At 54.1% G+C, this 27,963-nt stretch overlaps 8 protein-coding genes across 8 annotated transcripts; 3 read left to right on the forward strand and 5 right to left on the reverse strand.

The window, feature by feature from the left end:
* Window positions 1-1,444: 1,444 nt before the first annotated feature.
* Window positions 1,445-3,141, reverse strand: ISF_05175 (forkhead domain-containing protein; the record flags this gene model as incomplete). Its single annotated transcript, XM_018848780.1, has 2 exons — window positions 1,445-2,128; window positions 2,203-3,141. 2 exons carry the CDS (start codon window positions 3,139-3,141, stop codon window positions 1,445-1,447), a joined length of 1,623 nt encoding a protein of 540 aa, XP_018703916.1.
* Window positions 3,142-6,167: 3,026 nt separating this feature from the next.
* On the reverse strand, window positions 6,168-7,742 carry ISF_05176 (Cactin, domain protein; the record flags this gene model as incomplete). Its single annotated transcript, XM_018848781.1, has 3 exons — window positions 6,168-6,185; window positions 6,262-6,294; window positions 6,402-7,742. The coding sequence occupies 3 exons, from the start codon at window positions 7,740-7,742 to the stop codon at window positions 6,168-6,170; spliced, it is 1,392 nt and encodes a 463-aa protein (XP_018703917.1).
* Window positions 7,743-8,165: 423 nt separating this feature from the next.
* Window positions 8,166-10,982, reverse strand: ISF_05177 (Transcription factor; the record flags this gene model as incomplete). The annotated part of the gene is made up of 1 exon (XM_018848782.1): window positions 8,166-10,982. The coding sequence occupies one exon, from the start codon at window positions 10,980-10,982 to the stop codon at window positions 8,166-8,168; it is 2,817 nt and encodes a 938-aa protein (XP_018703918.1).
* A 1,290-nt stretch (window positions 10,983-12,272) lies between these two features.
* On the reverse strand, window positions 12,273-13,597 carry ISF_05178 (GDP-mannose transporter; the record flags this gene model as incomplete). Its single annotated transcript, XM_018848783.1, has 4 exons — window positions 12,273-12,715; window positions 12,768-13,130; window positions 13,192-13,282; window positions 13,343-13,597. 4 exons carry the CDS (start codon window positions 13,595-13,597, stop codon window positions 12,273-12,275), a joined length of 1,152 nt encoding a protein of 383 aa, XP_018703919.1.
* Window positions 13,598-15,137: 1,540 nt separating this feature from the next.
* ISF_05179 (Ribosomal protein L14b/L23e) lies at window positions 15,138-16,071 on the forward strand (the record flags this gene model as incomplete). The annotated part of the gene is made up of 3 exons (XM_018848784.1): window positions 15,138-15,151; window positions 15,548-15,595; window positions 15,714-16,071. 3 exons carry the CDS (start codon window positions 15,138-15,140, stop codon window positions 16,069-16,071), a joined length of 420 nt encoding a protein of 139 aa, XP_018703920.1.
* A 1,337-nt stretch (window positions 16,072-17,408) lies between these two features.
* Window positions 17,409-20,851, reverse strand: ISF_05180 (hypothetical protein; the record flags this gene model as incomplete). The annotated part of the gene is made up of 2 exons (XM_018848785.1): window positions 17,409-17,629; window positions 17,707-20,851. The coding sequence occupies 2 exons, from the start codon at window positions 20,849-20,851 to the stop codon at window positions 17,409-17,411; spliced, it is 3,366 nt and encodes a 1,121-aa protein (XP_018703921.1).
* A 1,797-nt stretch (window positions 20,852-22,648) lies between these two features.
* Window positions 22,649-24,201, forward strand: ISF_05181 (putative protein family UPF0615; the record flags this gene model as incomplete). Its single annotated transcript, XM_018848786.1, has 2 exons — window positions 22,649-23,183; window positions 23,249-24,201. 2 exons carry the CDS (start codon window positions 22,649-22,651, stop codon window positions 24,199-24,201), a joined length of 1,488 nt encoding a protein of 495 aa, XP_018703922.1.
* Window positions 24,202-26,114: 1,913 nt separating this feature from the next.
* ISF_05182 (General substrate transporter) lies at window positions 26,115-27,920 on the forward strand (the record flags this gene model as incomplete). Its single annotated transcript, XM_018848787.1, has 3 exons — window positions 26,115-26,186; window positions 26,270-27,751; window positions 27,807-27,920. The coding sequence occupies 3 exons, from the start codon at window positions 26,115-26,117 to the stop codon at window positions 27,918-27,920; spliced, it is 1,668 nt and encodes a 555-aa protein (XP_018703923.1).
* Between the last annotated feature and the right edge of the window lie 43 nt (window positions 27,921-27,963).

Consider the following 27,963-nt stretch of genomic DNA (forward strand, 5'->3'; position numbering starts at 1 on the left):
TTTCCTTTTGGGTTTTTTTTTTTTTTTTTTTTTTTTTCGATTTTGACTCGTTGTTATCCGGCGGCGGCCTCGATGCCTTTTTTTGTGTGTATGTGTGTGTATGTGTGTGTGTGTGTGTGTGTTTTTTTTTTGGCCAGCCACATTCTTACCTAGTAGTTAAATGAGGGACATGGGACGAAATAGTTACATGCACATCGCACATTGCAAAATCGCACATCGCACTCATCCACTGCTCAAAGTTACGCCCCCCCTCTATAAACATCCAAAAACAGTCCCCGTTTCATTGAGCCTAATTTAGCATCTTCGCTGGTTCCTAAATGGGAGGGGTTTTCTTCTTTGTCCTTGAGCCTCGCCCCTCCGCCCTCGTGTTGCTGCTGCAGAAAGCCAAGGTCAAGGCTGTGATTTCCGCACCGCCCCTGGGCCTCTGCGCAAGGCCAGGGCCGCAAATCGGTGGGCACGGCACGACGAGGAGGAGGCAAGAGACAAGAAGGGGAGGGCGGATCCCTCCTCGCGTGCTCAATCTGAGGAGCAGGAAGGAAATCAAAATGAGATAGAGAAGAGAAGAATAAAGATAAAGATAAAGATACGTTAAAGAAAAAATAAACTAAAATGGTATAAAACTTGCGCAAGCGGACTTTTGCAACTCGCCGGCTCAAGGACAGCCCCCCCCCCCCTTGTACATGTATAACCACCTGCCACCGATGTTGTTGTTGCTGTGACTATCGCTGTACTCCGTACCAGCCTGTACAGCAACAACCGTAGCGCCTCACTGCGCCCTGATGAGTGTCTTGTCCTCGGGAGGATAATAGCTGAGTACTAATGCCAACAATGTGTCCGCGTAAGCTACCTTGGTAGCCTACTTCATATTCATCCATATTCATCCTCATGTTTAACGGTCCACAGATTTCGGTACTAGATAAATTAACACTATATCGTCAACAAAGAAAATCTTGGCCGGCGCGATAGACGTCTATGTATAATAATATTACACCATGAAATAATAAAGAGTAAAAAAAGAAAATAAGAAAAAAGAAAAAAGAAAAAGAAAAAAAAACTCCAAATCAACATGATGATGAAAAACCACACAAAATAAGAATTAGTTTTTTTCATCCAAGCACTAGCCAAATATCCTTCATCTTCATCATCATCGTCTCCCTCTTACTCTCTCATTGGTATCGTTTTCGTGTCTCTCCATCAGCACTTGGCGTCTTTTGTAACATTGCCTCATCAAAAAAGTCAACAACCCTCGCCCCTTCTGCGCCCGCCCAGCAGTGTAATTATGTTCGCAATAATGAATTTGAGTGGGGTGGTTGGTGCGTGTGGTGGATCGTGTGACAGGTTGCACTGCAGCGCGAAATGCTCGTCACTCACACTCCCCCACGCTGTTCCCATCCCATCATACCTGGGTTCACAAACCCCTCTCGACTCGCAGTTCCCTATCTCTCTATTCGTGTACGCCCTCGCTGATTCCTTGCCTCGTGTCGTAGCCAGCGTGCGCGTAGCTCCTCTGCTGCTGGCCATTTGACATTGCCAGCGGAGGCTCGAATGCCACCACAACTGTTGGCGGTGGCGCGACGCCACCAGCATGGGCTACCGCAAGGGTGTTGTCGGGAACGCCGCCAACGATGGCATACTCGCCCATGTTCGCCTCGCCGAGATTGTACATCGAGTAGCTGCTGTAGCTGCTACCGTCGTCTTGGCTAAATCCATTGTAGCCTTCTTGCGCCTCCATCGGCGAGTAGCAAAGCCCGCCCGCCTGAGGCACGTAGCCCTCAACGTCGGAAGACCCGTGCGACGTCGCCAGGTGCGAAGGGTGAGCTGGAGCTGGAACGGGAGCGCCGTAGAGGACGTGCGAGTCCGGCGCCATTCCGTGCATCGGCATCCGGTGGTGGCTATACAGCCTCTCGCGGCCGCGCGCGTTGTATCCGACGACGCCTCTGCGGCCGCCGGAGTAAGAGCTGTGGGCCATGCGCTCTCGCTCTGAGCCGTGTGATTTTGAGCGAATGTTGCCCTTGCGATACCTTGTCGTGCTCTGGACGCCTTCTTGGAGCGCCCAGTCGGCCAATACCCACTCAGTGGCCCGTCTCGATTCTGATCCGTCCTCCTTGAGTGGTGCTTTCTCAAAGGCCTGAAAAAAAAAAGTTTTGTTAATATGTGAACTTGAGGAACTTGCAATCCTCAATACCATGGGATACAACATACCCGGTTCATGCTCAGATTGTGGCGGATGCTGTTTTGCCAACCTTTGTTGTTCACCGCTTTGTTGGTGTTGTCCTCAAACCACTGGTAAATTTGGCGCAAAGACAGCTTTCTTGTATTTGAGCTCATGAAAGCTCTGTACAAGAGTTGTGAGTAAGGCAGGCTATTGATGTCGCTCTTGGCCTTGCTGACGTCCGAGGTGCACGGGTAGTCACTCGGCGGGGTTGGCATGACCCCGGAGTAGTCGTGGTGCGACGTGGGCTCGTTGCCCAGGGAGCTCATGTCGGAAATCCCAGCAGTCATCGGGCGGTGTTGAGTAGGCGATCCATCGCCAAAATGGCTGGGCGGGTAGTGTGGGCTGCCATAGCTTGAAGCCATCTCGAACACGGGCGAGTAGCTGTTGGCCTGCATTGGGGGAGGGGTGGAGGTGGGAAACGAGACGCTGCAGTCCGGGAAGTATGCTGCCGACGTAGGCGCGTGTTGGAACTGATAGGGTACTGCGCAATCCCAGCCACTGGCGGGCGACGATGGCGAGTTGGCGTAGGCAGAGTGATCGGGCAGCAGCTCGTGGTGGTGCAGCGTCCAAGGCTCGCTCTCGCCGGAATCAGAGGATGGTGGCCAACCAAAGGTCTGTGGGGAAGAAGTAACAGAGTAGTTATCTGGCGGAGACATGGGTTCGCATTTCCTGGTGTCGATGGCTGCTGGTGGTTGGCAGAAGAAGGGCGTTGCGGCTGAGGAGGAGTGTGAGTCGGGCGTCTGTCTGTTGGCCTTGACTAGAAGGTCGTCTTCAGCCTTCCACTTGGCCAGGTGGATGTCTGTTATGGGCTCTGACTTGATAATATCGGGAGGGTGTTGGATGAGCCTGGGAGATGTGGACGGGGATGGCAGCTTATTATGGCTTTCACCCTGGCCGCTGATTGGTGTAAGGGCGTTCATGACCATGTCTGCCGGGATATCGCCGTCTAGTTTGGCGGCCGGGGTTCCTCCTTTTGCCCAGGGAAAAAAGAGAGACAAGCGTTGTGCCTGCTTTCCTGCAGAACCAGGCGAGCTGGGTGTGGCGAAGAGGAAGATTGGCCGACAGTATCCCCAAAGTTTGCCTAAAGGCAGTCGCTCAAGGATATGGCAGGCGATTGGGGGAACAATGTCGTTTCACAGAATGAAAGACAAGAAACAGGAAACAGGAAACAGGAAACAGGAGGGGAGAGGAGGGGAGAGGAGAGGAGAGGAGGGTAGAGGCAAGGCAAAACGAAGAGTGTATGATGAATAAAGCAAAGCAAAAGGGAAGAAAGACGACAGATGCTTGCGTTCTAGTTATGGTTGCCGGAAAGAAGACGGACGGGGTGGAGGAAACAGACAGATGGGGGAGACGGGCAACATCTATAAGTGAGAAGAAAACAGCCAGCAGCAGCAGGCGAGAAAGAGAAGCGGCGCCCGCCCGCCCGTACTGATACGTCCGTCCGTCCACCTAATTGAGCGCTGCAGGTGTCGAGGGACGAAGAAGCAGGCCAGATTGAGTGTGAGCGGAGGAGGAGGAGGAGGAGGAGGAGGAGGATGGAGGAGGGTCTACAGCGTGGTGGATCCCGCGACCAGCCCGTCCGTCCGACCTGGTCGGCCAAAGGCAAGCCCAACAGACAGACACGGGACTAAATCGCTTCTATTGTTGGTACTGGGTAGACACCAGCGAGTGACCAGCAGCACGCTTCAGACCAGAGACAAGAGCCATCCATGAACCCTGTTCTGGGACTGGGACATTCGGCGGTGGTGGGCTTGGTGGGCTTGGTGGGCTTGGTTGGTGGTCCCTCCACAACGGCTGCAGGGCCCAGGGATCCCAGGGATGTGTACAGGCCCAGATCTGCAGGTAGACAATGCTGGCGGAGTTGAGTGGGTTTGGCCTGGTCTGGTTAGCCTACTAACCGAGCACCCAGCAACCTTCAACAGGGGGACGGACTGGATGGAGGCTTGTCTCAGTGGCGCAGGGTGTGAATCTATCACCACCACAACAGCCCACTGGTCTCGCTGTCTAACCTCGCCAGCATCAATCATCATGTACGTACCAGCATGGATATGGATGAACATGGAGGGGAGGGGAGGGGAGGGGAAGGGCTTCTGCCACACGCACTCACTTACTCCCTCACACACTCTCTCTCTTCCTTCCCATCCCGTCTCTGCCCTCCCATGCCATGCCCCCCCCCTTCTTCGTCTTCTTCGTCTTCTTCATGCCATGTCAAGTTCAATGGATATCGGACTGGCCGGTGCGCCGGGGAGAACCCCTCCTTGTGTCCATTCATCCCAACCAGTGCCGCTGAGAGCTGTGCTCTGCTCCCCCACTGTCTTCCCTGTAACTGCGACCCTCTGCGCGTGCGTCTCTCTGGTGCGTGCGCCTGTTGCAGCTTTGCTGTGCCGACGCGTGTCTCGCTACCCTCTAATTCGCGCTGGCCGGCGTCTGCAGGCGGCGGCGTCACTGCTGAGTCTAGGTACATACCTACTACACAGGTAGCTAGCACTTCTAGGGAGGGCAGAAAGACTGGCCAGCGGGAAGCGATGACCAGCCTTTGATCGAACCACTTCATTCTCCTCAGGTTGCCCAAAGACAGCACAGCAGACAGCTAGAGCCGATAGGTTAGGGGCGAAAAGACCTGCTACTGCGACAACTCGCTCGCTCGTTATGTTACCCCATTCGTCCCGTTCAACAATGAATGGATCTGTGTCACTCATCATCAATGGCATCGCTGGCCACAATACCCGCTGAACTACTCCTCGTGCTCCCTCAACCGGCCATCGTCGTGCTACCATCGCAGCACACTCAACACACAAAACATGCTCTCATCCTCGCCAAAGGAACGTCCCATTGCCGAAATGGTCCGATTATTCGCCCTTGTAAATCTCTCCTGCCAGCCCCTCTACTATGTACCTGCATACACATGTACATACATGGGCTCTCCGAGTGTTTGGTGTTAAGCGACGGCCATTGTCCGGCGCAACGAGATCCGTATCAGAGCTCAACATTCAACTCGACCTCCTGTTTGGCCTGCTGCAGAGCATCTCGGCTCCTTGCCTTAGCTTGACGGCTTTCCGCAGCGCCTTCTGCGGCAACGCGGGGAGCCACCGCACCTCTTACGCAGACACTGCCACTGCCATGTATGATAACGGGCAACCAGGTCCAAATGGGACGTTCAACGGGAGGCGACATAATCCGCAACACCAACAGTGGGCCAATCAGCCCAAGAAACAAACCCCTTTTGGGTGTTTTGAAACAAGGCCCCCAATCGCCAATGCCAATACAGCCGCCGCCCACGTAACAAGAAGGCGAGTTGCATGTAGAGCCCGGCGACGCCGTGTGTAGGTGTAAGACAACCAGGTAGGCCACGAATACGCCAGATTGGGTGCAGCTGCATTTAGCCCTCCAGGCCATCCATCGTCTCTGTATCCGTAGCTGTGTGTGCAATCACAGTAGCTGCTTGCCGATAAGCAGGCCTCAAACTGTTTCGTGCCACAAAGACTCCTCGTCGCCCCTCCCTTGCCATACATGAATGCATGCATGCATCGCCTTCGTCCTACTTTCTAGAAGACCATGGTGCTACATGCAACCTGCGTTACCCTCCCATAGTCTAGTCTAACAATCCACGGACGTTCGAAACAACAGAATCACGCTTCAGCGGGCCGGCATTATTCATGCTTTTTGCTTCTTCTTCTTCTTCGTTTTTTTTTTTTTTTGCTTTTTTCCTTGCATTGGTGGTTCCTTATTTCGGTACAAGATGCGATAGAAGCGAACCGTGTGGCGGCCCGGTCCCGTTCATGAGCCTCATCTCATGCCGGCAGCAGCCTGCCGCCCTCGTTCGTCGATGAAAATTACCAGATCCCTATCAAGACTGTAAGATATATATCGGGCCCATGTTGTACCTCGATTTGCTCAGAACATGGCAAATATCGCGGCGCACTTGGGCCGCTTCCACGCCTGCCTTACGGCCTTATTTTCGGTAGAAAATCTGCGAGCAAACATGTCAGCCCCAATAATTTCCGGTAGAGAGAGACGCAGTCCCGGCAAGGGTATGTAGGTCTTACCTTTTTGAACTGAAAGTGCAGCTGTAGAATGCCCTGGAGTCGAGACACGTTAGCTGGACAGCTCCCCCGCGGCCTTGCTCCCGCGCGATACAGAGAATACCACAATACTGATCGGCCGAGTTTCTTTTAATCAAACTTACCTTGTCGAAAGAGCTCTTGAATCCCCGGTCTCTTTTAGCGCTATAATCCCACTCGCGGTCCACAATGCGGAAGGCGAGGTCTTCATATGGCGGTCCCGCAATGAAGCGAATTAAGCATGTATCTTCCTCGCCTGCAGCCGCAAAAGACTCTCCCCTCCGCCTCCCATGCTCGCGGATGATCTTGAACGTCGGTGCCTTGGTCTTGTCGATGAGGTCTGGGTAGAAGATGTTGAACTTGTAACCCTGCACCACCTTGGGTGGCGGATTGTCGTGGTCATAGTGCGTCTGGTTGTACTTGTTCCACTCGTAGCCCATCTGGACTCGGTTGAAGTATCTTGGCTTGCGTATTTGGTGTTCTCCAGCCCATTGCGGCTTCGATGTGCCCGGCAATTCCTCTTCCGCAGCAAAGACCTCCTCATTTTCCGAAACGCCCCGCGCAGCCTCCCTATCATAGAGTGTTTGTGTAGCCTGGGAGGCATCTGCGTTACCGCTCGGTTCTGATGGTGGTACGTTCGGCGTACTTCTGGACAGAGCTTGGGTCTGTCTCGGCGCTGCCCCCGTTCCGCTGCTCTTCTTGCTAGATGACTGGGTCTTTCGCTCAAGTTTCTTCTTCGTGATCTTCTCGACGGTCCTGGCCAGGACCGCCTTGGCCTTCCAGACAAGCAAGCTCTGTAGGAGTTGCTCCCAGTAGTCTATATCAATGTCTTCGTCGGACCGCAGCTTGGCCTTTATTTGCTTCTCCAAAGCACCTAGCTGATCATAGGTCTTTGGGGCAAGAATTCGGTTGATGTCATCATCGACGCTGTTAACCACGCGCCTGTCGTGCTTGGAAGGGTCAAGCGTTGCCTTCTGTGACTTGCATAGCGAGCGCAAAGCCTCCCAGTACTCCCTATTGCGAGAGTCCGTTTCTAACACGTGGTAGTTCTTGATGTCGGCCTCCAAATCTTTCAGCCCTTCCAAAGAAAGCCCCTGGACAATATCCGCTGGCTCGGGCACATCGATATCGTCATCGCCCTCTTGGTCGTCAAATACGTCTCGCTCCTCATCGATGTATCGAAGGCAGAAGGCCAGATAGTCGATGGGCTTCGCTCTATTCTCGCGGACGCGGATGTCGGCCTTCTTCTTCGACTGACGCAGGACAAATTTGTCTTCGTCGGCAACAAACTGACGCGCCTGCTCTTCGCTAGAGACATAGCTCGCGGCAACCTTGCTTGCCGATTGGGACGGTGCGGCTCGGGAGGATTTGGATACTCTGTTGTGCGAATCGTATCTTGGCGACATGCCATCGCGTGACCTCGATGGACCGGAACTGTTGATCATATTTCGGCGATCGGGGTCCATGTTGCGCGCTTCGTTGTTCAGTATTCTCGTTCGTGGTTTTGAGGGAGGTCGTTCACTGCGCACTAAAAGACCATAAAATTTTAGGCAGGTACATACATACATACCATCAAGCTTCACAGCCCCACCACCAATGACCCCAACATCGCCTCACACACTATAAGCTATCACGCAAAACACTAGTTCGTGCCCAAATTATAAACTAGAAAGTTCATATTGTCCGTAGCAGCTATTTTCAGCTATTTGCAGAGTATTTAAACTGCTAAATTTGTACAAAATATAGCAGGATCAATGGCCTGCAGGCTCACCAGGGTATCATCGCTCTCGGCGCAAACGCTCCCCGTCTCCAAGCGCACAGAAACCTTCCAGCTCTTCGAGTTCCTATATAGCTTTATTCACTCGCCCAGCAGAAATCACTGCACAGTTTCATGCCCAGCGCTGATTCGGATTCAAAGGCTGGGGTTGAGCAGCCCCAAGTTCCAACCCGCGAATGCTCTGGCTCCAATCCTGCCAGTTGAAGTCCTCTCCCATTTCCGCGTCATCGGCCAAGACATCATCAAGCTTGATTCCAGCAGTAGAAAATGGATCAGCCCAGAGCAAAGGCTGGCCACTGCCGTCTTTGGGTGTCTGCATCGCCGACGCCGGATTGTGTACCCCTTGCTGGGCTGACAGGTTCGCGTTGACGGCGTTTGGATACAAGTTGCTGATATCCCAAAATTCAGCCATCGGGACGTTTTGCTGAGCCATCAGCACGTCCACAAAGTTCATGGCGTAGTTGACGTCGTTAGTTGACGAGATGGGATTTGCCTGCACTGGCTGTCCAGTGACGATGCTTGCACTCGTAGACATGGGCGTTCGTTGTGATGTCTCCTCTGTTGACGACACTGTGCTGCTGGCACCGGCTTCTTTCGATCCCATCCAAGGCGCCGGGCTGGCACTTTCGGGTTTTATGAGTAAGCGCCAACTATCTCTTGCCTGGTCCATTATATGCTCTGCGCCTGGAATAGGCCCAAACCGAGCAGGTTCCGGGTTCATGCGCTCCGCAAAGTCTAACCGCCGTGCTTCGTCCGGATTAGCACGTAACTTGCTAATCTCAGCGACACGATGTCGTCGCGCGCGGGCAAAGAGTTTGCGCAACGGGATAAACACCGCGGCATGGTCGGCTTTCTTGGCTAACTCAACTGGATCTCCTTCGTATCCTGTCACAGCATGCCAGGCGCGCTCTACCAGTGGCGTCCACGGCCGGCGGCAAGTTTCCACGAGAACGTAGGAGATGGCATGCCAGGTTGTGTAAGTCTTGAATAGCCAGCGGTACTGTTTGCATCGGGGATCGGTGCCCAACTTATGATTGCACTCGATAATCTCGATTGCGGCGACGTAGAGCCGCTGACGGACCTCGTTCGACAGCTGTTCTTCTGCTCCAGGAAAAAGAAGTGGGTGGTATATCACCAAGCACGTCTTTGCCATGATGACGCGTGTGATCATAGCAACGACCCAGTACAGAGGGTCCATCTCATCCACAACATGCCGAAGAAACTTGTCTTCAATTCGCTGGTATACCTCGATCAGCATCTGCTCCTTTTCTGCGATACTGCTCGTTTCCGATCTCAACGCCATGGCTGAGGATGCGCAATGAATTCGGCGCGCCATGGCACAAATCTCATATCTGACCACGGCAACAGCGCAGTCCGATCGACCTTCGCGTGGTTCGGGAAACTCCGTGGAGTCTTTGCTGATATCGGCGTCATTGATGTTCAGAGGCAGCAATGTGTCATAGCCTCCATCAGGTATCACCATATCAGTGCCGAGCTCCTCTCCGGATCTTAGGTCAAGCGTGATGAGGGACCACCACAGCCTCCTTCGCATTTCCGTTTCAAACGGGGGCAAATTGAAGTGCGTCCCATCTCTATGTAGGCCCATGCCTTGCGCGAGGCGAACAATCAGACTTGTCAGAGACCAGCAAAATCTGCTATCGTCATGACGCCTACCGACAAGCAGGAACAGAGTGAAGGCTTGCAGAACAGTGATGTCAGATGTGTTGAGGAAATTCGCCTTGGCCAGCGCCTGTTCTACGGCAAAGCGATATTGAGCAAGAAGAGTAAACTTGTCTGCTCCAAAATTCGTCTGAACCTCTTCTGGTTCCAGTGCAGTAATGGCAGAAAAGTATAAAACAAAAACCAAGGCCTCATCTGCAGGAGACAGCGTGGTGACATCTCCTCTGGCTTCTCGCAGCAAAGCATCGATGGTAGGCACATGAAGAATTTTGAGCAGAGGCTCAACATTTTGTTGAAATACAGACCAAAGAAATGTTGCGTGTGAGGGAAGCGGGTGCAGTTTACTCAGGTCGACATCGGCGGATCGATACCCAAAGATGAAGGAGTGGTGGTCGGTGACGGTGCCCAAGGGATCTGGCATTTCCATAGGCGATTCATCGTATTCAGACTCGTCATCATCATCAGTGAGCCTCTGTGTTTCGGCGCGAATGGCGTCAATCTCGTCATTCATCTTGGACCAGAAACCACTGCTCACATATCTTGTTGTGCCTTTGTGGTCGCCAAGAACCATCCGGCCAAACTGCTGGCCAACATCTCGTCTCGTTCGCAAAACGTCTGGATTCGTATCGTGGCCGCCTTCACTAGATGGGCGCCCACCAAAGAAATCTAGACTGGAAGCGTATTGACTATGCGCAGAGGCTTCGCCACTTGTGCCGACGCGCGGAGATTCTGATAAGGCTTGGCGCCCACCGCTGCCAGATTCTACCTCAATCTGTCCACTCAGCTCCTCGACGATGCCCTCGAGCTTGCGCAGGCGCTTTATCAGCTCCACCTCACGCTGGCTGGAGGTCTTTGGCGGCGCATTGGGGTCTTTTGGCTTCTGCTGGCGCGGTGCGCGGCCCGGCGCCGGGAAGATGCATGGAATCTGAGCGCGGCGACAGTTGGAGCAGGGCATCTGCTTGTCGCATCGCACCTTGCGACGGCGGCAGGTTACGCAGGAACGGGGGTTGAGCGCAGGGCCGGAGCCACCCGGTGACATGATGGCCGAGGTGTGGGCATCGGGTCCGGTGGTTTGGTATATCGTGACATTGCCGGACGATCGAGGCCGGCTGGACATGGCCGCTGTTGCACCACCTGGCCCGTGGCTGAGCTGGGCGGGCGATGGCGGCGATGCCATGGAGGCGGGCGGCTCGTAGCTCGCTGGCCCGCCGTCGGCGGCGGGCTCATCATAATCTTCGAAGTAGTTCATGGTCGCGGGGCGGTCACGGGCGCTTGCAGGAGAGCCTCGTTTCCTCGTGCGACATGAGCCAATGCCGTGCGTTCTCGATCGGATTTGTCGAGGCTAACGCCGGGAGCCGGATTTCATAAGAGAAGAGGGGAAGCGGTACAAATTGGTGTCTGGCAAGGATCGCGGGCGCTAACAGTGGACAATGTATTGAGCAGCATGAGCCAGATACTCGAGATCGATCCGGAATACCGAGAGATGAAGGCGACCCGGGATGTGGCAGGGAGAGATTTAGAGTCGCAAGCGGCCGAAGCTTGGAGATTTGTCACGGTGGTGGTGGTGGTGATGGTGGGTTGGGCTATGTAGCTAACTCAGCAGCCTCACTCTCCGGCGCCAACCAGGCTGTCAGCTCATATCTTCTGCCTCCATTTTTTTTTCTCCATTTCTCTCGGGCAACGCATTAGAAAAACGGCTTCTGGCCGATCTTTCCCACCACAAGGCTCTGCTTCTAGCCAACGCAGTAGGGCTGGCTGTTGAGTGGGTGGCCAAATCACAGACGGGCATTCAAAGGCGAGTCTTAGTAGTAGTTACTACCTACCTACATATGTACTGTATGTATGTACATACTAACCTATAAATACAGGGGCTAATATTCAGAGTCGGCAGCACGGCAGGCGGGTGCCGCTATCCACTTCTGCCAGGAATGAGTAAATAGCCCACATGCAGACGTAAAAACTAAGCCTATCTGTCTCTGAAGCCGAGGCGAGCAAATGATTTCTCAACCCTTTGTGATTTCATTGAGCAACGAAATACGAGGATCAGAATGGTTGCTTTTGAGGATGAGACTAATAAAGTTCGAAGACTTGCCTGTATTCAACATGTGGAGGCTTTTTTGCAACAGTGACAAGCTCTTTGCAAGTCAACACTCGGACAACTATTGTGTGCCAAGAAATTATGCGACGCAAATTTTCAAATCTATTCCCCAAATTAATTATCGTGCAGCCTATAACTAATACAATTCTGAATGTATGCCAAAATGCCGTCCGGGCCTTTGGCACATGTAAAGCAAACGCCATAAAACAAGGAAGTATCCATCCACCCGCTTCAACCCAATGGTACATGCCAATGCCAAATATACCAGGCTAGGAGCATGCCTGGTTTCTCGCCATGGACGCTGAAGGACTGACGCCGTTCCCTATGATTGTTATGATAATCGCGATGGATCGCGCAACGAAGAAGAAGATGTGTACCACGTAAGTTGCATTCCGTCATGCCGCGATGCGCTGTTTTTTGCATCACTCGTAGTGTGGTCCTTTATGAGTTGGCAGCGTCATTGTTGCTCTTGGAGCTGGCGCTCATGACCTGTCGGTTCGTGGTGGGGAGAGTCATCTTGGACTGCTCCTTCATCTGCACCTTGCCCCAAGTATAGACGATGCCACTGACAAAGCCAAGCATGATAGCAGAGACGCTGCCAAAGGTGACGGGGGCATCAAAGAAGACGAGACCACTAACAGCAATGGGCAGCTTGTTGAGGGCTCCGACCATGGAGTATGTAGTGGAAGAAGTAACGCGAATGCACCAGGCGGAGCAGTACGAGATGAAGATGGCGCAAAGGCCCGAGTAAACCATGCCCAGGAGGAGGTTGTTGCGGCTCTCAACAGGGAAATTGCGGGCCAGGTTCTCGGTAGACCAGTCCTCAACAAGGAAGGTCAGGACGACAATGATGGGGATGGTCAGGAAGTTGTTGTAGAACATGGCTATTTGAATGTTAGTAGTTGAAGACGGACGGCTTCTCGGAATTGCACCTACTGTCCCAATCGCTAAAGTTCATTTTGCGGATAACCTTGCGCATGCCGAGCACAAAGGTAGATGAGCAGATGACGTTGAGGAACATCCAGGCATAGCCAGCATTCAAAGTAGACATGGCATCTGAAGATGCAGTGGCAGCGGATTGAACATCGGACCAGGCAGCAATGATGGAACTGACAACCATCATGCCAAAGGACAGCAAAATCATCGAGGTAACCTGACCACCAAACCACAGGACCTCACCATAGGCAATGACAATGATGGTGAGGTTCTTAAAAATGGTGTAGACGGGAACGGAAAGGAATTGAAGGGCCTTGGTGCCAGTGAAGATCATGCCAAGGAGAAGGAACGAGATCGGCATCCCTGAGACGTGTTAGCGCTCAACACTCTGCGAAGTAACACAGTAAGGCGTCAATTCGCATACATTTCTTAGCCTTTTCGGTATCAAAAGGCGCAAGAGTGGTAATGAGGCCTAGTTGCTTGCAGGCCAAAATGGCAGCAACGCCGACACCATTCTAGTAGACAGTAGGTCAGAATCTGCTAGGCAATCACTCAAATTGGGCGGGCCGCCTTACTTGGATGCCAAGGTACATGAGGGGCATGTTGAACTTGGAGCCGGAGACAACATATTTGTTGACGACAGTCATGCTGATAGAGGACAAGCAGTAGGCCAGGACTGAGAGCCCGGGACTTTGGCTGAGCTTGTTCAGGGACTCAGAGACGGCAGCCGGAGCCTCACGGGTGGCGAAGGCGGGCGCAGCAGGGATGAAGCGCTCCTTCTCGCCATTGTCGCGGCCCGGATAGTAGTCATCGCTTTTCTTGTCCGACATGATTGAGATGATGCGAAAGGGTGAAGGGGAAAGACGCGGTTTGGTGAGCCAGCAAAGTCCAAGGGGGTGTGCGCAAGATGTGACGACGACAAATGGGTCCCGATAAAGCGTCAAGCAGGCGACCAACGGCGGCGAAACGAAAGCAGTGGGATAGAGCGAGTGGCTGGTCCAAGCGGCTGTAGGCGCCTCTGTGGATGGCGATGAGTGCAGGCGTTGGCGAGATGAACCCTTTGGCAGGTTTGCTCTGGAGACTGATGCAGACACGACACGAAAACTGATCTGTCGGCGATTAAAGGGGAGGTGCAGGAAATTTCAGGCGCCTCCTGATTGGCGCGCGCGGGGCCCCTTGCAGCCACGGGGTATGGGGGCGCCAGAACAACCCCCCCAAGGGCCCCTAAACTTTTCACAGGCACCGGCATCCCCAGCGATTGCCGCAAATCACAAATCACAATAAGGCACCAGCTTCTTTCTTCCCATTCGATGGGAAACGAATTTTCAGAGCAGAGAAAAAACCATGGTCGTCTGGTTACATAATTTTTTCAGCACTCTAATAATAATAACTGTAAACAATTCAAACACTGTCGTTAATAGAGTCAAGTACAAACGAGTACAAACCCGCATTAACAGCAACTATCACTGCCGACCACAGTAAAACGATTAAAGGTTACAAGTAACTATGTAGGTAGTAAACTGTTAATACAATTCAAAGCCTCTCGAGAAAAAAAAAGTTGCTAAGCTGATAGGATCGCTAGGGTGCTCGCATATGCGCCTAAAGCAAAAAAGAAAGTATTCAATCGAAGAATATATAGGAATAGCCCGATGCGGGGGTCGAACCCGCAACCTTGAGATGGTGAACTCGTATTAAGAGTCTCACGCTCTACCGATTGAGCTAACCGGGCCACCGGTTAGTGTGATTGTTGGAAAAGCAGTGCTTTATTTTCGATTAATAAGGTCTCGTTGACCTTTGTTCTGTCAGGACTCGGCAAAGCAACGTGAAACGGAAGATAGCGGGATTTCGGACAGTGCAAAGAGAAATACAGGTAAGGGTTGCTCACTTGTTTGTGGATTTACTCATTAGAATGCGATACGGCCCTTCATGATAAAAAGAATAAAGAACAGACGTGGAAACCTTGTCATTGCTTGTCAATGGTTGCCCCAGGCATAACCACCTAGATATCTAGGATGTGATTATTTACGTCATTCCCATGAGAACGAATGAGTTGTTGTCTCTCTTAATAAAGCTACTAGTTTTTCTTTTCTCTTGTCATTTCAGCTGTCGAGAGTCTTTTGTCGGCTATTGTTGCAATGACTTTGTTACCCAGCAGTCCAGCCACGTCCCCACCCAGCCAGCTTCCCTCCCGCCCCACGCAGGGTTCGATAACAAGGCTTATCTTCACGTGAGGGCTCACTCGCTTCATGTAGGGTTTCTCACCCCACAGGAAATTTTCGCCCGAATGCGTAGAAGCTCTCGATCACGACCGGAAATCCCCAACACGGCAGTTTTCCATCACGAAATTAACGCCACACACAACCCTTCACAATGGCCAAGATCTCGTAAGTTTTTTTTTACCGCGACGCTCTCTGCCTCGACAATACATGCGAAAGGAACAAGGACGTGCAAGAGGAGGGCAAAGTAAAGACATTTTGCGGGCGACATTTCTCGAGGTTGCGGCATCCGACGACTAGACCAGGCAAGCGAAAATTCAACCTTGGCTCGAATACGGCAACAACCATCATAACGCACGACGATCGACCCAGCTTGCCGCTGCGCCGCTCTGCCATTGAGCCTTCGAGTGTCAATTTGCGCCCCCGTTCCGAATTTACGTCACCCATCGGCCTCGCACGGCTTTACACGGACGTCGTTCGGAGCAGCCTTGCGGGCAGAGCAGCACAGCGAACAACGAAGCATCTCGTTGCCGTGAATTGGAAATACTGACAGAATGCGTACAGCCGTGGTGCCCCCGGTGGCAAGCTCAAGATGACCCTGGGTCTCCCTGTGTACGTTTACGGCAACCAACCCCTCATCCCCAGCGGACGATTCCTCGCAATTCACGACGAATCTCGACTCGACCAGCCACCTTCTGCACGAATGAAACTAACACGTTGCGTCCTCTAGCGGTGCCGTCATGAACTGCGCCGACAACTCCGGTGCCCGTAACCTCTACATCATCGCCGTCAAGGGTATCGGCGCCCGCCTGAACCGCCTGCCCGCCGGCGGCGTCGGCGACATGGTCGTCGCGACCGTCAAGAAGGGCAAGCCCGAGCTGCGCAAGAAGGTCCACCCCGCCGTCATCGTCCGCCAGGCCAAGCCCTGGAAGCGCTTCGACGGCGTCTTCCTCTACTTCGAGGACAACGCCGGCGTCATCGTCAACCCCAAGGGTGAGATGAAGGGCTCCGCCATCACCGGCCCCGTCGGCAAGGAGGCCGCTGAGCTGTGGCCCCGTATCGCCTCCAACTCGGGCGTCGTCATGTAAATGGGGAGAATTTGCTTGGGGGGGTTTTGGAGACGGGGAGAAAAGAAACAAAAACGAAATGTCGGTTTTTTATTTCCACGGCAAATTAACGGAGGGGTAAACGGCGAAATGTTTTTACACTATTCATGAACAAAAAAAATAAGAAACATTGGCAAAACTGTGTTTGGAATCCTTCACGCGATGTCTTGCGTGTGCAGGGATTATTCTACGTATATCCCATGCTTCTTTATTTTTGTTTACAGTCTTTTGTCGGCTCTGCATTTGGGTTGCGAAGTGCAAGGGAGATTTACACCAGATATCTCATCAACAACGAACACAAGATCAATGTAACAAAACAATCATCTTGCCTGTGATCTTCCTGCGATTGCGAGATGCGAGTATGGGTGAAGCCGTTAGACCAGGAAATAAGTCCTAGCCGAGTTGGGGCTGCCGATGTCGAGGCCCACACACACGATGCAGGGTCAACAGGCCTTACCCTGCAGTGGTAAACTAACACACGATTATGACAATAGAAGGATAATTTCACAGTTTTGGGTTCATTCTTCATTAGTAGGTAAAGGGTGGCATTTTTTGGGTGCGAATTGGCCGTTACTACGAAGAAAACAATAAGTCAGAATGCGCCTTGGCAACGTGCAAATGATGTTAATTGTTGCTTGGTTTTACAAGCCTCCACATACAGCTAGGCTCACTGGCAGAAAGACATGATTTACGACACGACACGACACGACACGACACGACGCAACACACAACACAACCAAGGCAAGGTAACATCTTCACTGAATTCAAAACTATGCAATCGACCTTTGAAACATTATTCCGGCCCATTTCCATTCCCAGATTCCAAAATTGAAAAACCGATAACGCGTCCACCGAGGTGGAGACGCAAACACAAACCGATGAAAACCCACCAAGCAGACCTTGAAACTTGCGACTAAGTACTGGACATTAAAAACCACTGAAAGGTGCAAAAGGAGAGTTGTGGAAAGAAACAAACGCCAGTCCGGAGCCCGTTTGGTTGCGTGGCGCGATAAACGCCAACGCAGGCTCGTATGCTAAACGTGAGGACAGACAGAATCGGACGCAAGGAAAAGAGTAAGGAAAAGAGAAAAAGAGGGTCATAACATAAGACCCAACTGATCGCACTGCGCAAAATGTTTGAGCCATACCGGTCAAACAAAAGGACAAAAGCAGTTGAAAAGAAGAGACCCCTCGGGTTATATACGCGAGTTTGCTGGGGGCAGGCTGTATGTGTAGGTGTGTGTGTGGTATTAAGCCTGCAGAACCAGTCTCTCCGGTAAAGACGAGCTTGTCGTCAATAATGCATTTTACGCCTCAACTTAAGCGGGCGTAAACGGGTATCCCATGGTGGGGGTCGCAGGAGGCATGGGCTGAGAGTCCTGCGGCGGCAGCGGGCCGTCCTTCTTCGGCTTGGCCTTGTTCCCCTTGGGCGTCGTCGTGCCCGACTTCTGATCGGCCGCGGCTTGAGCTGCCTTCTTGGCCGCTAAGGTCGCCTTTCGCTTCTCGACGGCTCCGGCCATGTTGCCATTTGCCCAACGACCTGTTTCAACGCGTTAGAAAAGACACTATACTCCTCAAAGGGCGAAAGGTAATAAAATATGGGTGAAGAAGACTTACTCTTCATGGATGCGGACATCTTCTCCGACTTGGTCATCAGCTTGTAATCCTTGCGCGGCTCCTCGGCGTCGCCGCCGATAGACGAAGGCGTCCCGGTGCGGCTCGCCGGGGGCGCACGCACGACCTTGATCTTAGGCGTCTTGCGAGCCGCGGCCGGCGTGGCATCTCCGGCGGGGACGCTCGTCATCGGGGCTGCCGCCTCGTCAGTGGTGCGACGGCCTCGCTTCTTCGGAGGGCCTTGAGCGGCAGCCTCGGCCTCCTCCTGCTCGTCACGGAATCGCTTTTGGCGCTTGGGCCGGAAGGAGTAGGAGGACTCGGCCGTGTGCGAGCTCGACTCGGAAGAGGCGGTGGAAGGGCGTGAGTCGCCATTGTCGGTGATGGCGGACGAGGGCTCGCTAAAGTTCTTGCCTCGCGGGATCTTCAGCGTAAGAAGATGTCGCTTCGGCTGCTTCGGCTGCTGTTCGTCATCGACCGATGGCTCGGCAAAGTCATCGTCGTATCGGATGGCAGCCCGGTGGCGGCCACGACGGATAGGACGGACAGTCTCATCCGCAGCGGCCTCCGGCGCAGTGTCCTGCGAAGCACCATAGTCGTCACCAACGTTGGGCGCAGAGGTTTGTAGGCGGCCAATGCGGCGGCGTTTCGTTCTCGACGGAGGTTCATCCATTTCTGAATTGCCGTCTCCATTGAAGCTAGAAGTCACCATGTCTTCATCGCCATTCCCAGTCTTCCGTCGCCGCGTCCTTGTCGGGACGGGGGTCGAGCTGCGGCTGATGTCTTGCGCGGCAGGATCGAAAAGCTGGACAGGCTTACGAGTTCGCTTGCCAGTAACCTCGTCGGCCTCAGTCGCCTTTGCCGTCTGCCTAGGTTGGTTTCGGAGTGAGCGTCCGCGAGTCATGATGCCGGCCTGCTGCGTCTCGGGGTTCTGGCGACCAATCTTGGATGGGTGAGGATCGTATTCAAAGCCATATGCAGCTGCCATGATGCGATCCTGGCCCTGAAGGTAGCGAGTTTCGCTGATGCCCTCCTTCTCCTTGGCCTTGTAGCCCCTGACGACGAATTCGGGTTCTTCGTAATTTACTCCGTGTTGGCGAAGGTTGCGTGTCCTGGCCTCGTATTTTGCATCGTGAGCTCTGCGACGTAGGGAATTCTCGTAATCGTCAACGACTTTTCCGAGGGAAGTCCACTCAGTCTGCCATTGCACCATGGACACATTCACGGCTGCAATAAGCTCATACAACTCTTCTGTTGTCATATCCTCCGGGGTTTCCAGAAGCGAAGTATACTCTTCGGCGTCGCGCAGCTTCCGATAGCGGAAATAGCGCCGAGGTTCGTTGTCGTCAGAATCGGAAACGTCGCCATCATCAGCCTCATCTACAACTGGAACAGGCGAGTTTGCCGCGGTAGGTTCCATGGAATCTGCGACGGGCGAGCCCCGGGTGGGCGTGTTCAAAGCTGGGGTCGGTGCCTCGGCCTGGAAAGCCTCCGGTGCGTCATCGTTATCCTCAACCATGGGTTCCATACCGTTCAAGTCTTTCTCGGTATCCTTCTCCTCAGTTGCTGGTTCTTCAGCAGGGGTCTCATCTTCAGGAGAAGACTCCTTCTTCTCGGGATACGTAGTGGTGTCTCCCTCGACATAAGGTGTCAAATATGCCCAGCGACCGGCTGGAGTCGGTTGAGGCCGCCAAGCGAGACCAGATGAGGGCGTCGAGTTTTGTGATGATGAAGGCTTTATTTGAGCCTTGGTAGGAACGACATCTTCTACCACGGTGTCAGCGTTGGTCGAGAGAGAAAGTTGAACATCTTTAGCTTCTGGTGTCGGAGTAGGTGTGGTCATCTTCTCTGCGGGCTCTGCTTGTACAGCATCTTCAGCAGGCTCATCCTTGAGTTCACCATTACCGACATCTGTCATGCTGACATCTTCTTCGACACCAGGATCTTTCTTGATGTCAGCTGCGGTGTCGTCAGGTGAGCCGTCAAGCTGCTTTTGAATTTGAGAGGATGGAGATGAGGATTGATCTCCCTTTTCACCTGATTCTGAACCGTTGGTAGATTCGTGATCAGTAGTTGGATTGTTGGTTTTAGTTGCCGCCGCATCAACCTTGGGCGACTGTGTCGTTGCGAAGGGGAGAGCATTGGGATTCTTCTCCTCAGCCGGTTCCGTCTTCGTCGATACTGCATTTAATTCTTGCTGAGAGGAAGTCTTCGGGGACAGCGGCTCAGATACTGTAGTGCTGTCGGTAGCTCCCAATTGGCTAGCCTCGGCGGTAGTAGAAGTGGCGCCGTTTGGTAAAGAAGCGCCGGCTTCTTGCAGTAGCTGATTGTCTGGCCTATCAAGATCCTCATCGTGTGGCTTGGAATCAAGGTCTTCAGGAATCGTTGCCGTATCCTGAGTCGTGTCCGTGGGCTCATGAGTTGATGTCTCAGGCCCTGCAGAATCAGGCTTGCTGGGCTTCGCTGGCAATGAAACTTGGCTGGAAGTATTTGAATGCTCGACGGCAGGCGAAGTGGAATTTTCACGGTCAGATAATGAGCCAGCAACTTCAATGGTGTCTTGGACTTTGTGCTCAGGTTCTTCTGGCGCCTCAATATAGGCGGCTACCTCGGCAGAAGACTTGCGAGCAGGATTGCGGCGGCGAGAAGTAGACGTGTCCGCATCAAGGGAGGCACGTCTGCGACCAGGATCCTGTGAATTTAATTCTTCCGAGTCGTAGCTGTTGTCAGATCTCCGCTTTTTGTTGCGGGTTGATGAGGTTGAGTTGGGGACAATAACTTCGTCGTCGATATGCTCAAAGGTGTAGTCGACGCGGGCACGCCGACGAAGAGTGTGTCCCCCTTTCTTAGGGCTGTCAATATCATCGGCCTCATACTCATAACCATACTCATCCATCGTTTTTGAGCGCTTCCTCGAATGGGCAGAGCGGGATGAGGCGGGAGCAGAAAAGCTGGAGGTGTGCTGCAGAGTCTTGCTGGAGCGGCGAGCAGGCGGCGCTGATTGCGGGCTTTTGATGTCATTCGATAAACTGGGGCTCACAGACGGCAGAGGCTCAGAGACAGACTCTGGAGTAGATTGAGGGGAGTGAGAAGCGGGATTTGTCCTGCGGCGGGACGAGGCCATCGATACAGTTCTGCGGGCACGTTCCATAGTCAGCCAGCAAGGCTGGATCTGGGATGAGCGGCACGCGCAGGCGAGAGGACCGCAGGGATGCGCGGGGTATTATTCAAGAAGAAGGAAAAGAAATAAGAGGAGGAAGCGATGTGTAGAGAATGGGAGCAAAGGTGAGTTGAGTTGGGGGCGAGCAAGAAGCGTGGCGACTGGTGGTGGCCGGTTGTGTGGGCTTTTTGCTTGTATGAGCCGGCCAGCAAGTGAGAACGTGACGAGATGGGCAGTCAAGGACACGGATAAAAGAAGAGTGGGCGGAATAAAAAAACAGAATGGGAATATAGAGCGATAGCAGAAGAAGGCCCCGACGACGAGCAGGAAGATGCAAGAGGCTGATGGCAAAGAGTTGAGGATGTGTCTCTGCGCGCTCTGTACTCGTTCTCCTGGGCATTCGTTTTTGCTCGAGGTGTCGTGGTTGGAATAAGCCCAGGTTCCCGGGGGCCCACTTGTTTTGAGTGCTGGATTATTTGGGTACGTACCGCCAGCCAGCCGTAGCGTAGAGGTAGGTAGGTGGACGGGGAGGGAGGGAGCAAAAGGCAATGGAAAATATTACCAGTAGGTAGGAGAAAGATAACCAGGTACATAGGTTGGTGGGAAAGAGATAGGTAGCAAGGTAGACGTGCGTTTATCAGGTATTTCGCCTGCACCAGCCACTCTTGTAACACTGACAATGGTTGAGAGAGTGTGAGGTAACAAGCGGTTTATTGCAGCGCGTGCGACCGCCTACCAATATCTCGACCTTGTCTGGGATTAGACTTTGATAGCAGGGGTACCGCTGTTAGCAAAATCAGCCGCAGCTCTGCCATGATCCCGCTATGAACCTAACGTAGGTACCTGGCTTGTCGCCTCAAACCCCAGGCTCACAGGCTCCCGCAGCCACGCTGCACCGCAGATGGAGACCATCCAATCACATTGCCGCTTCCAGCGAATTTACACTAACCTCTTTTGGGGCCGCTTCTGTTAAGATTTTTTTGTATTCTTTTGAGCAGTTTGCCTCTACCCCTTTGTCACGGCTGTCCGGTTCATTAGATGTTCGACAGGTCTGATTGTATTTCTTTGTGCAAGTTGTGGCCCCCATGCTGTCTGTTGCTCTGTCTGTTCTGTACAACAATGCTGGGTAACATATACGAGCCGCCGCCCAAGCTGCCTCAGGTTATGGTGTCGTCGGCGCCCGAGTCAGACGCAAAACTCGAGGCATGAATACTTAGTTTTCTACACGCCAATTCCGAACTGTTTGATCGTGTGTCATTTTGTGTGTATATCGGTAAACTTTAACAGTTTCTCTTTGCCCTCATACAACGGCACTATCGCGTGGCGCTTCCACCCCGGGCACTGTAGCAAGCCCTTATTAGATTCGGCTTGGAGCCTTGGAACACACTCGTGATCCACTCCTCGATCAAGTACCTGCAGTACCTAACTATGTAAACACCTTAGCATCTAAGGCTGGTCGGTACTTACTTGGAGAAGGAGGTTCTCAGTTGACAAAACCTGCTTGACCATTGCCTTCAATGATTTGCTTTATGAATGTCATTGACTTCGATGGTAGAGCCCCAGACTTCATACTTTCTATTTTGTCACTCTGTTCTCAGTCTACAAAAGTTGAGACAAGAGAAGTAAACATCCAACTTGGTAGACTACCCCAGTCGGCGGCTGCCCGTTAGCTCCAGCGTCGTCACCCCACCAACTGTAACCAATCCGTTCAGCCCTTCCCCCCATTTTCCAATCGACCTCCAACGTCATTCATAAACCACCTTCATAGCATCACAACCTCGTACCACAATGGCGTCGAAAAAGACCAAGACCCCTGCCGCCGAAGATAACCTCGACGAGCTCTTCTCTGGCATCGGCGGCGACGCCAAGGCCGGAAAGGCCGCCCCCAAGAGCTCCAAGGCCGGTGGCGCCAAGTCCGCTGGCGACACAGACATCCTCGCCGATCTCGAGTCGCAGCTCGCTTCCGCACCTCCCACCTCCCGTCCGCACACCCCTCGTATCGGCGGAAAGCGACCTGGTGCCGGAGCCCCGGCCGCCGAAGACAAGCGCAAGTCGACCGACAGCGCCCGGAGTGCTCGTGCCAGTTTCACGCCCAGTGCTACGAGCTCGGAGCTTCAGGATGCCGACAAGAAGGTTGCCGTGGAGCAGCCTCCAGCAGCAAGTGGTGGCAGCTGGTGGGGTGGTATTATGTCCACGGCCAGCGCTGCCATGAAGCAAGCCGAAGCCGCCTACAAGGAAGTCCAGCAGAACGAGGATGCGAAGAAATGGGCTGAACAGGTGAGGGGCTTCAAAGGCCTCGACATTGGGGCCCTACGGAATTACGGTAGGCTCTTCCATCAAATTGATGCATCGATACGCAGCACTATAATTACTAACATGGTATGCTAGGTGACGATTTGCGCCATCGCGCTCTGCCGACCTTTACCAATATCCTCAACACAATTGCACCTCCTATCAGTTCCCACGAGCGCCTCCTTATTCACATCACGCACGACCTTGTCGGATATCCATCCATGGACCCTCTCATTCATGGTGTCTTCTCTCGTGTCATGTCGCAGGTCGAGGGTGGCGACCTTCTGGTCGTCCAGCGTGGCCAAGAGAGTGGCTCTCGCAGAGCCCGCGAGAGCAATGCAGGCTGGCGAGATGGCCCTTGGTGGCGCCAGTCAGACTCTGTGCGAGAACTCGGACTAATCAAGGGCTTGACGGAGGGCACCAAGCTTTGCCGTGCCAACGCTGAAGGCTACGCCGAAGAGTACTTTTCTGCCACTGGAGGTGTAGAGCAAGCCAAGACCAGGGCCACGGAAGATTCCAGCGAAACCAACCCCGTGCGAACGTCAAATCTTTTCCTGGCCATCCAGGCTATCGAGACGGATGACGATGGCACCCTGTTTGCCCGCACGGCGTCGGCCGAGAAGGACAAGGAGGACAAGGCTGAAAAAGAGGAAGAAGATAGTCATGTTTCTTTTGCTGTCTTCATCCTCGATCCAGTTCACCAGATCGAATATGCCACCGTCAGCCAGAGCATGCCTGCCAAATGGGCACGCTGGCTGGACACCAACACTCCCCTCACGCCCAAGTCTGGCGACGATGAGCAGGCGGAAGCTGACTCTTCGGTCCCAGCGGAAATTCGCGACATCATTGATAGTGGAGCAGTTGACCCAAGAGAATGGGTTGCGGAATGGATCGAGGAGACGCTCTCTCTTTCCATCGGCATTGTGGCTCAGAGATACGTTGCCCGGCGAATGGGCGTTGGCGAGGACAGTCTGGGCAAGGCCAAGAGAAAGATGGAAGAGCTGGTTTATGACAACGCAGGAGAGGCCGCACGCGCTGGAGCCATCTAAATTGTGTACGAGGGTAAATGGATTTTGTGTAATACCCAATAGGCGTAGCATCTGCATTTTTCTCAGTCTGTCACTTCCTCAATCTCAATCTATATGCGTAAGGAAAGCATTCCCCCAAGTTTCTTATGTGTTAACGATTGGCTTTGGAAATCTAATACAGTGGTAATATGATTCTTATCCTACCTACCGTGTGTAAGTCGGCATCTTATCGATGTGGGCCACTTGCGGGAGCTACTTTGTGGAGTGGGGAGCTCAAGGACGATGTCAGAATTTTCCCCCCTTCATCATCAACCTGGCGTTCATTACAACTGCTGCCACGCACCATGCGACGCCGCTCGGGAGGCCTATCAGATATGATTTATGAAGGTCCGATCCTGGAAAGGTAGGTCTACTGGTGGATTGCGGCATTCTCTCTTTGCTTTCTCTCGTGCGTGCCCTGTGCGCTTTGTGACATGCGAAACCCCCCGACAATGTACGAAACACAACGCAGCGAATCTTTGTACGGCCACTCGAATTTCCTCACGAGTCTCTCGACAACGCGCAGCTTCCACAATCTGTGGGGGCGACGCGGAGAACGGAGTCTCCCGTCAGCGATACGTTTTGTATCTGCAGGCGGGAGCAGGCTGGCGATGCAGGGCGGCGGATGGGAGGCCAGCCCTTGGGCTGTCTCCTTCTCGCCGGTAATTGAAACATTCGGTTGCAAGATTGAAAGGGCCATCATAGTCCACGCCTGTCTGCGTCCCAGTCTGTTGACTGTTCGCGCCTCCTTTGACCTACACGGGCGTGGCTCCTAGAGCTCCGACATTTACTGCGTGACACCTTGACGCTTGAGTGTGTAACCACTAAATACAACGCTGTGCCATGGACGATTGCCTGCCCACCTTAAACATACGCTGAATGACTGTCTTGTCTCCGTCTCTCGTGACGCAAGAACTTTCCCCGCACCCGCAGTCGAACCATTTCTGGCTCGTTCTGCGATGCAAGCCACCGAGCGGCACCACCAGTTCCCGACCACCTGCCTGCAGCATTCCTGCGGAAGTAGAATCGATACGTGGTGACATACATGTGCCTCCACATGAGTACTGAAACCACATTTTCTTCTGCATGCTCATATTCTTTGGCAGTGTTGAAGTGGGCGGTCTTCCATATACCCGCGCCGTGGCATCATTTCGGCGCGGCGATATAACACTCCGTGCCTGACGGCCAAAGTAGGCAATACGCATACCGAGGTATTCACAATAGCTAGCTCGTGCATATCAACACTGCCAGGTGCTATTGACGCAGAAGCACGCCTGCACTGCAAGCCGGATCCTTCGCCGAAGACCGACTGCTTGGACTAACAAATCTGCAGCTTGGCGAAATGCGGTGGTAGTCAAAGAGATTCGCCGTAATTTTTCTAAAGTTGGTTAAGGAAGCTGTAATCAATAAATCGAGCTCTGGAACGTGCACCTGGAAGCGCGGCAGTTGCCTCCTTTGCTTCGTCCCTTATCTCCCCAGTCAAGCCATCAGCGACAGGTCACTCCCCGTAAACAAGACAGATGCTATCCCAGAGAACCTTCGAGCAAGTGTCTGGTGACCTTGAACAGCGAGATGGATGGGAGCGCCAACGCCTTTCTTCATAGTCCCGAGCTAACCTTGGAGACTGCGACGACGGTGGATTGACGGTTTTCCAGTGGCGCTCCCCCGCGGCCTGGCTGCCCTATCCGCCCGTTGCTCGCCGTTGCCTTTCGACATGGCTCCTGCGTGAGCGGTTGAGGGGTTAATGCAGCTCTGGCCTTGCTTTCCCGGTACTTATTAATGGAGTCGCCGGCCCGCCTCCGCAGATGCCACGACAGTCGGCGATGACCTCACGCTCCCTCCCTCAAGGACGTCGCTCGATTTCTCGCTCGCGTGATTCAAAAGACCTTTAAATTATGGGAAACAACGAGGTGCAAAAGATGGTCGCCAATTCCAGCTCGCGTGAAGCCGGCCCAGATACTAAAATAGTGCGCCCGCCGCAATCCCGATGTCTCTACTCAACACATTTCCCCGTTTCTTTTGCTGACAATGGAACCTTTTTCATCTTCAGGTCCCCGTCCAGGAAAAGGTCGTCCACGGCAATGAGGCCTTTCAGGAAGCGCTCCTCAAAGAGCCGCCGCGCACGTGGGCGCCGGGCATGGTCCTGGTCTACCTCTTCTCCGTCGTCGGCTTCCTCTGCTCCACCATGAATGGTTATGACGCGTCGCTCATCAACAACCTGCTGCAGAATCACGACTTCCAGGCGACGTACCGCGTCGGCCACGATGGCCTCGGCGCGGGCATCGTTGCCGCCATGTATCAGATTGGTGGCGTCGCGGTGCTGCCCCTCGTCGGGCCCGTCATCGACCGCTTTGGCCGGCGCGCCGGCATGGCCGTCGGAGCGGCCCTTGTCATCGTTGGTACCATCTTGCAGGGCACCGCGGCACATAGCGGTGGTGGAGGGCAGTTCATGGGCGGACGCTTCCTGCTCGGCTTCGGCGTCGGGCTAGCAGCGTCCGCCGGCCCCGTCTACGTCGTCGAGATCAACCACCCGGCGTACCGGGGCGTCGTCGGCGCCATCTACAACTGCCTCTGGCTTGCCGGCGCGATCCTCGCCGCTGGCGCCGCCCGCGGCGGCCTCAGCGTCTCGGCGGCCTTTTCCTGGCGCCTCGCCACCTGGTTGCAATGCCTCTTCAGCGGGCTCGTCCTGCTCCTGTGCCCGTGGCTGCCCGAGTCGCCGCGCTGGCTGTGGGTCCACGGGCGGCCCGAGCGCGCCCGCGCCTTCCTTGTCCGCCATCACGGCGCCGGCGACGCGGACTCGGTCTGGCCGGCCCTGCAGATGCGCGAGTACGAGGCCGCGCTGGACCTCGACGGCGCCGACAAGCGGTGGTATGACTACTCGGCGCTCTTCCGCAACCGCGCCGCCGCGTACCGGCTGGTGTGCAGCGTCTCCGTCGCCGCGCTCGCGCAGTGGCTCGGCAACGCCGTCCTCAGCTACTTCCTCGGCTCCGTCCTGTACAACGCCGGCTACGCGGACCCCGTGCAGCAGAGCAACATTACGCTCGCCAACAACGTCATCCAGTTCGCGTGCGCGTGCGCCGGCGCCGTGCTCGTCGACCGCGTCGGGCGCCGCCCGCTGCTGCTCTTCTCGTTTGCCGGCTGCACCGTCGTCTGGCTCGGCATGACTGTCGCCTCGTCGCGGTTCGCCGCGTCGTATGCCGGCACCGCGGGGCCCGACGGCGCGCCCGTGTACACCGACGGCGATGCGTCCCGCGCGGCGCTCGCCATGATTTTCCTCTTCGGCGCCGTCTTCTCCGTCGGCGTCACGCCCCTCCAGGGCCTCTACATCGTCGAGGTGCTGTCGTTTGAGCAGCGCGCCAAGGGCATGGCATTTGGCAACCTCGCGGTCAACGCGGCCGGCCTCCTCAACCAGTTTGCCTGGCCGGTGAGCATGGCCAGGATCGGCTGGCGCACGTACATCATCTTTACCATCTGGGACGCCGTCATGACCGTTTACGTGTATTTCGTCCTCCCCGAGACTAAGGGAAGAACGGTAGGTTTCCCTTTATTCACGGGCCGCATAGTGACTGGCGCTGACCACTTACCAGCTCGAAGAATTGGATGAAATCTTTGCCGCTGAAAATCCGGTAAAGGCATCCCTCGCAAAGAAGAAGCTAGCAGTGAACCAGCAAGGCGACGTTGTAAATGTTGCCGAAGTGTGATCGACGTGATGCTGTTTGCCAAGGGCCTGTGCTGTATTTGTGA

Source organism: Cordyceps fumosorosea, assembly GCF_001636725.1.
Source record: "Cordyceps fumosorosea ARSEF 2679 chromosome Unknown scaffold_12, whole genome shotgun sequence".
NCBI classification, from domain to species: Eukaryota; Fungi; Ascomycota; class Sordariomycetes; order Hypocreales; family Cordycipitaceae; genus Cordyceps; species Cordyceps fumosorosea.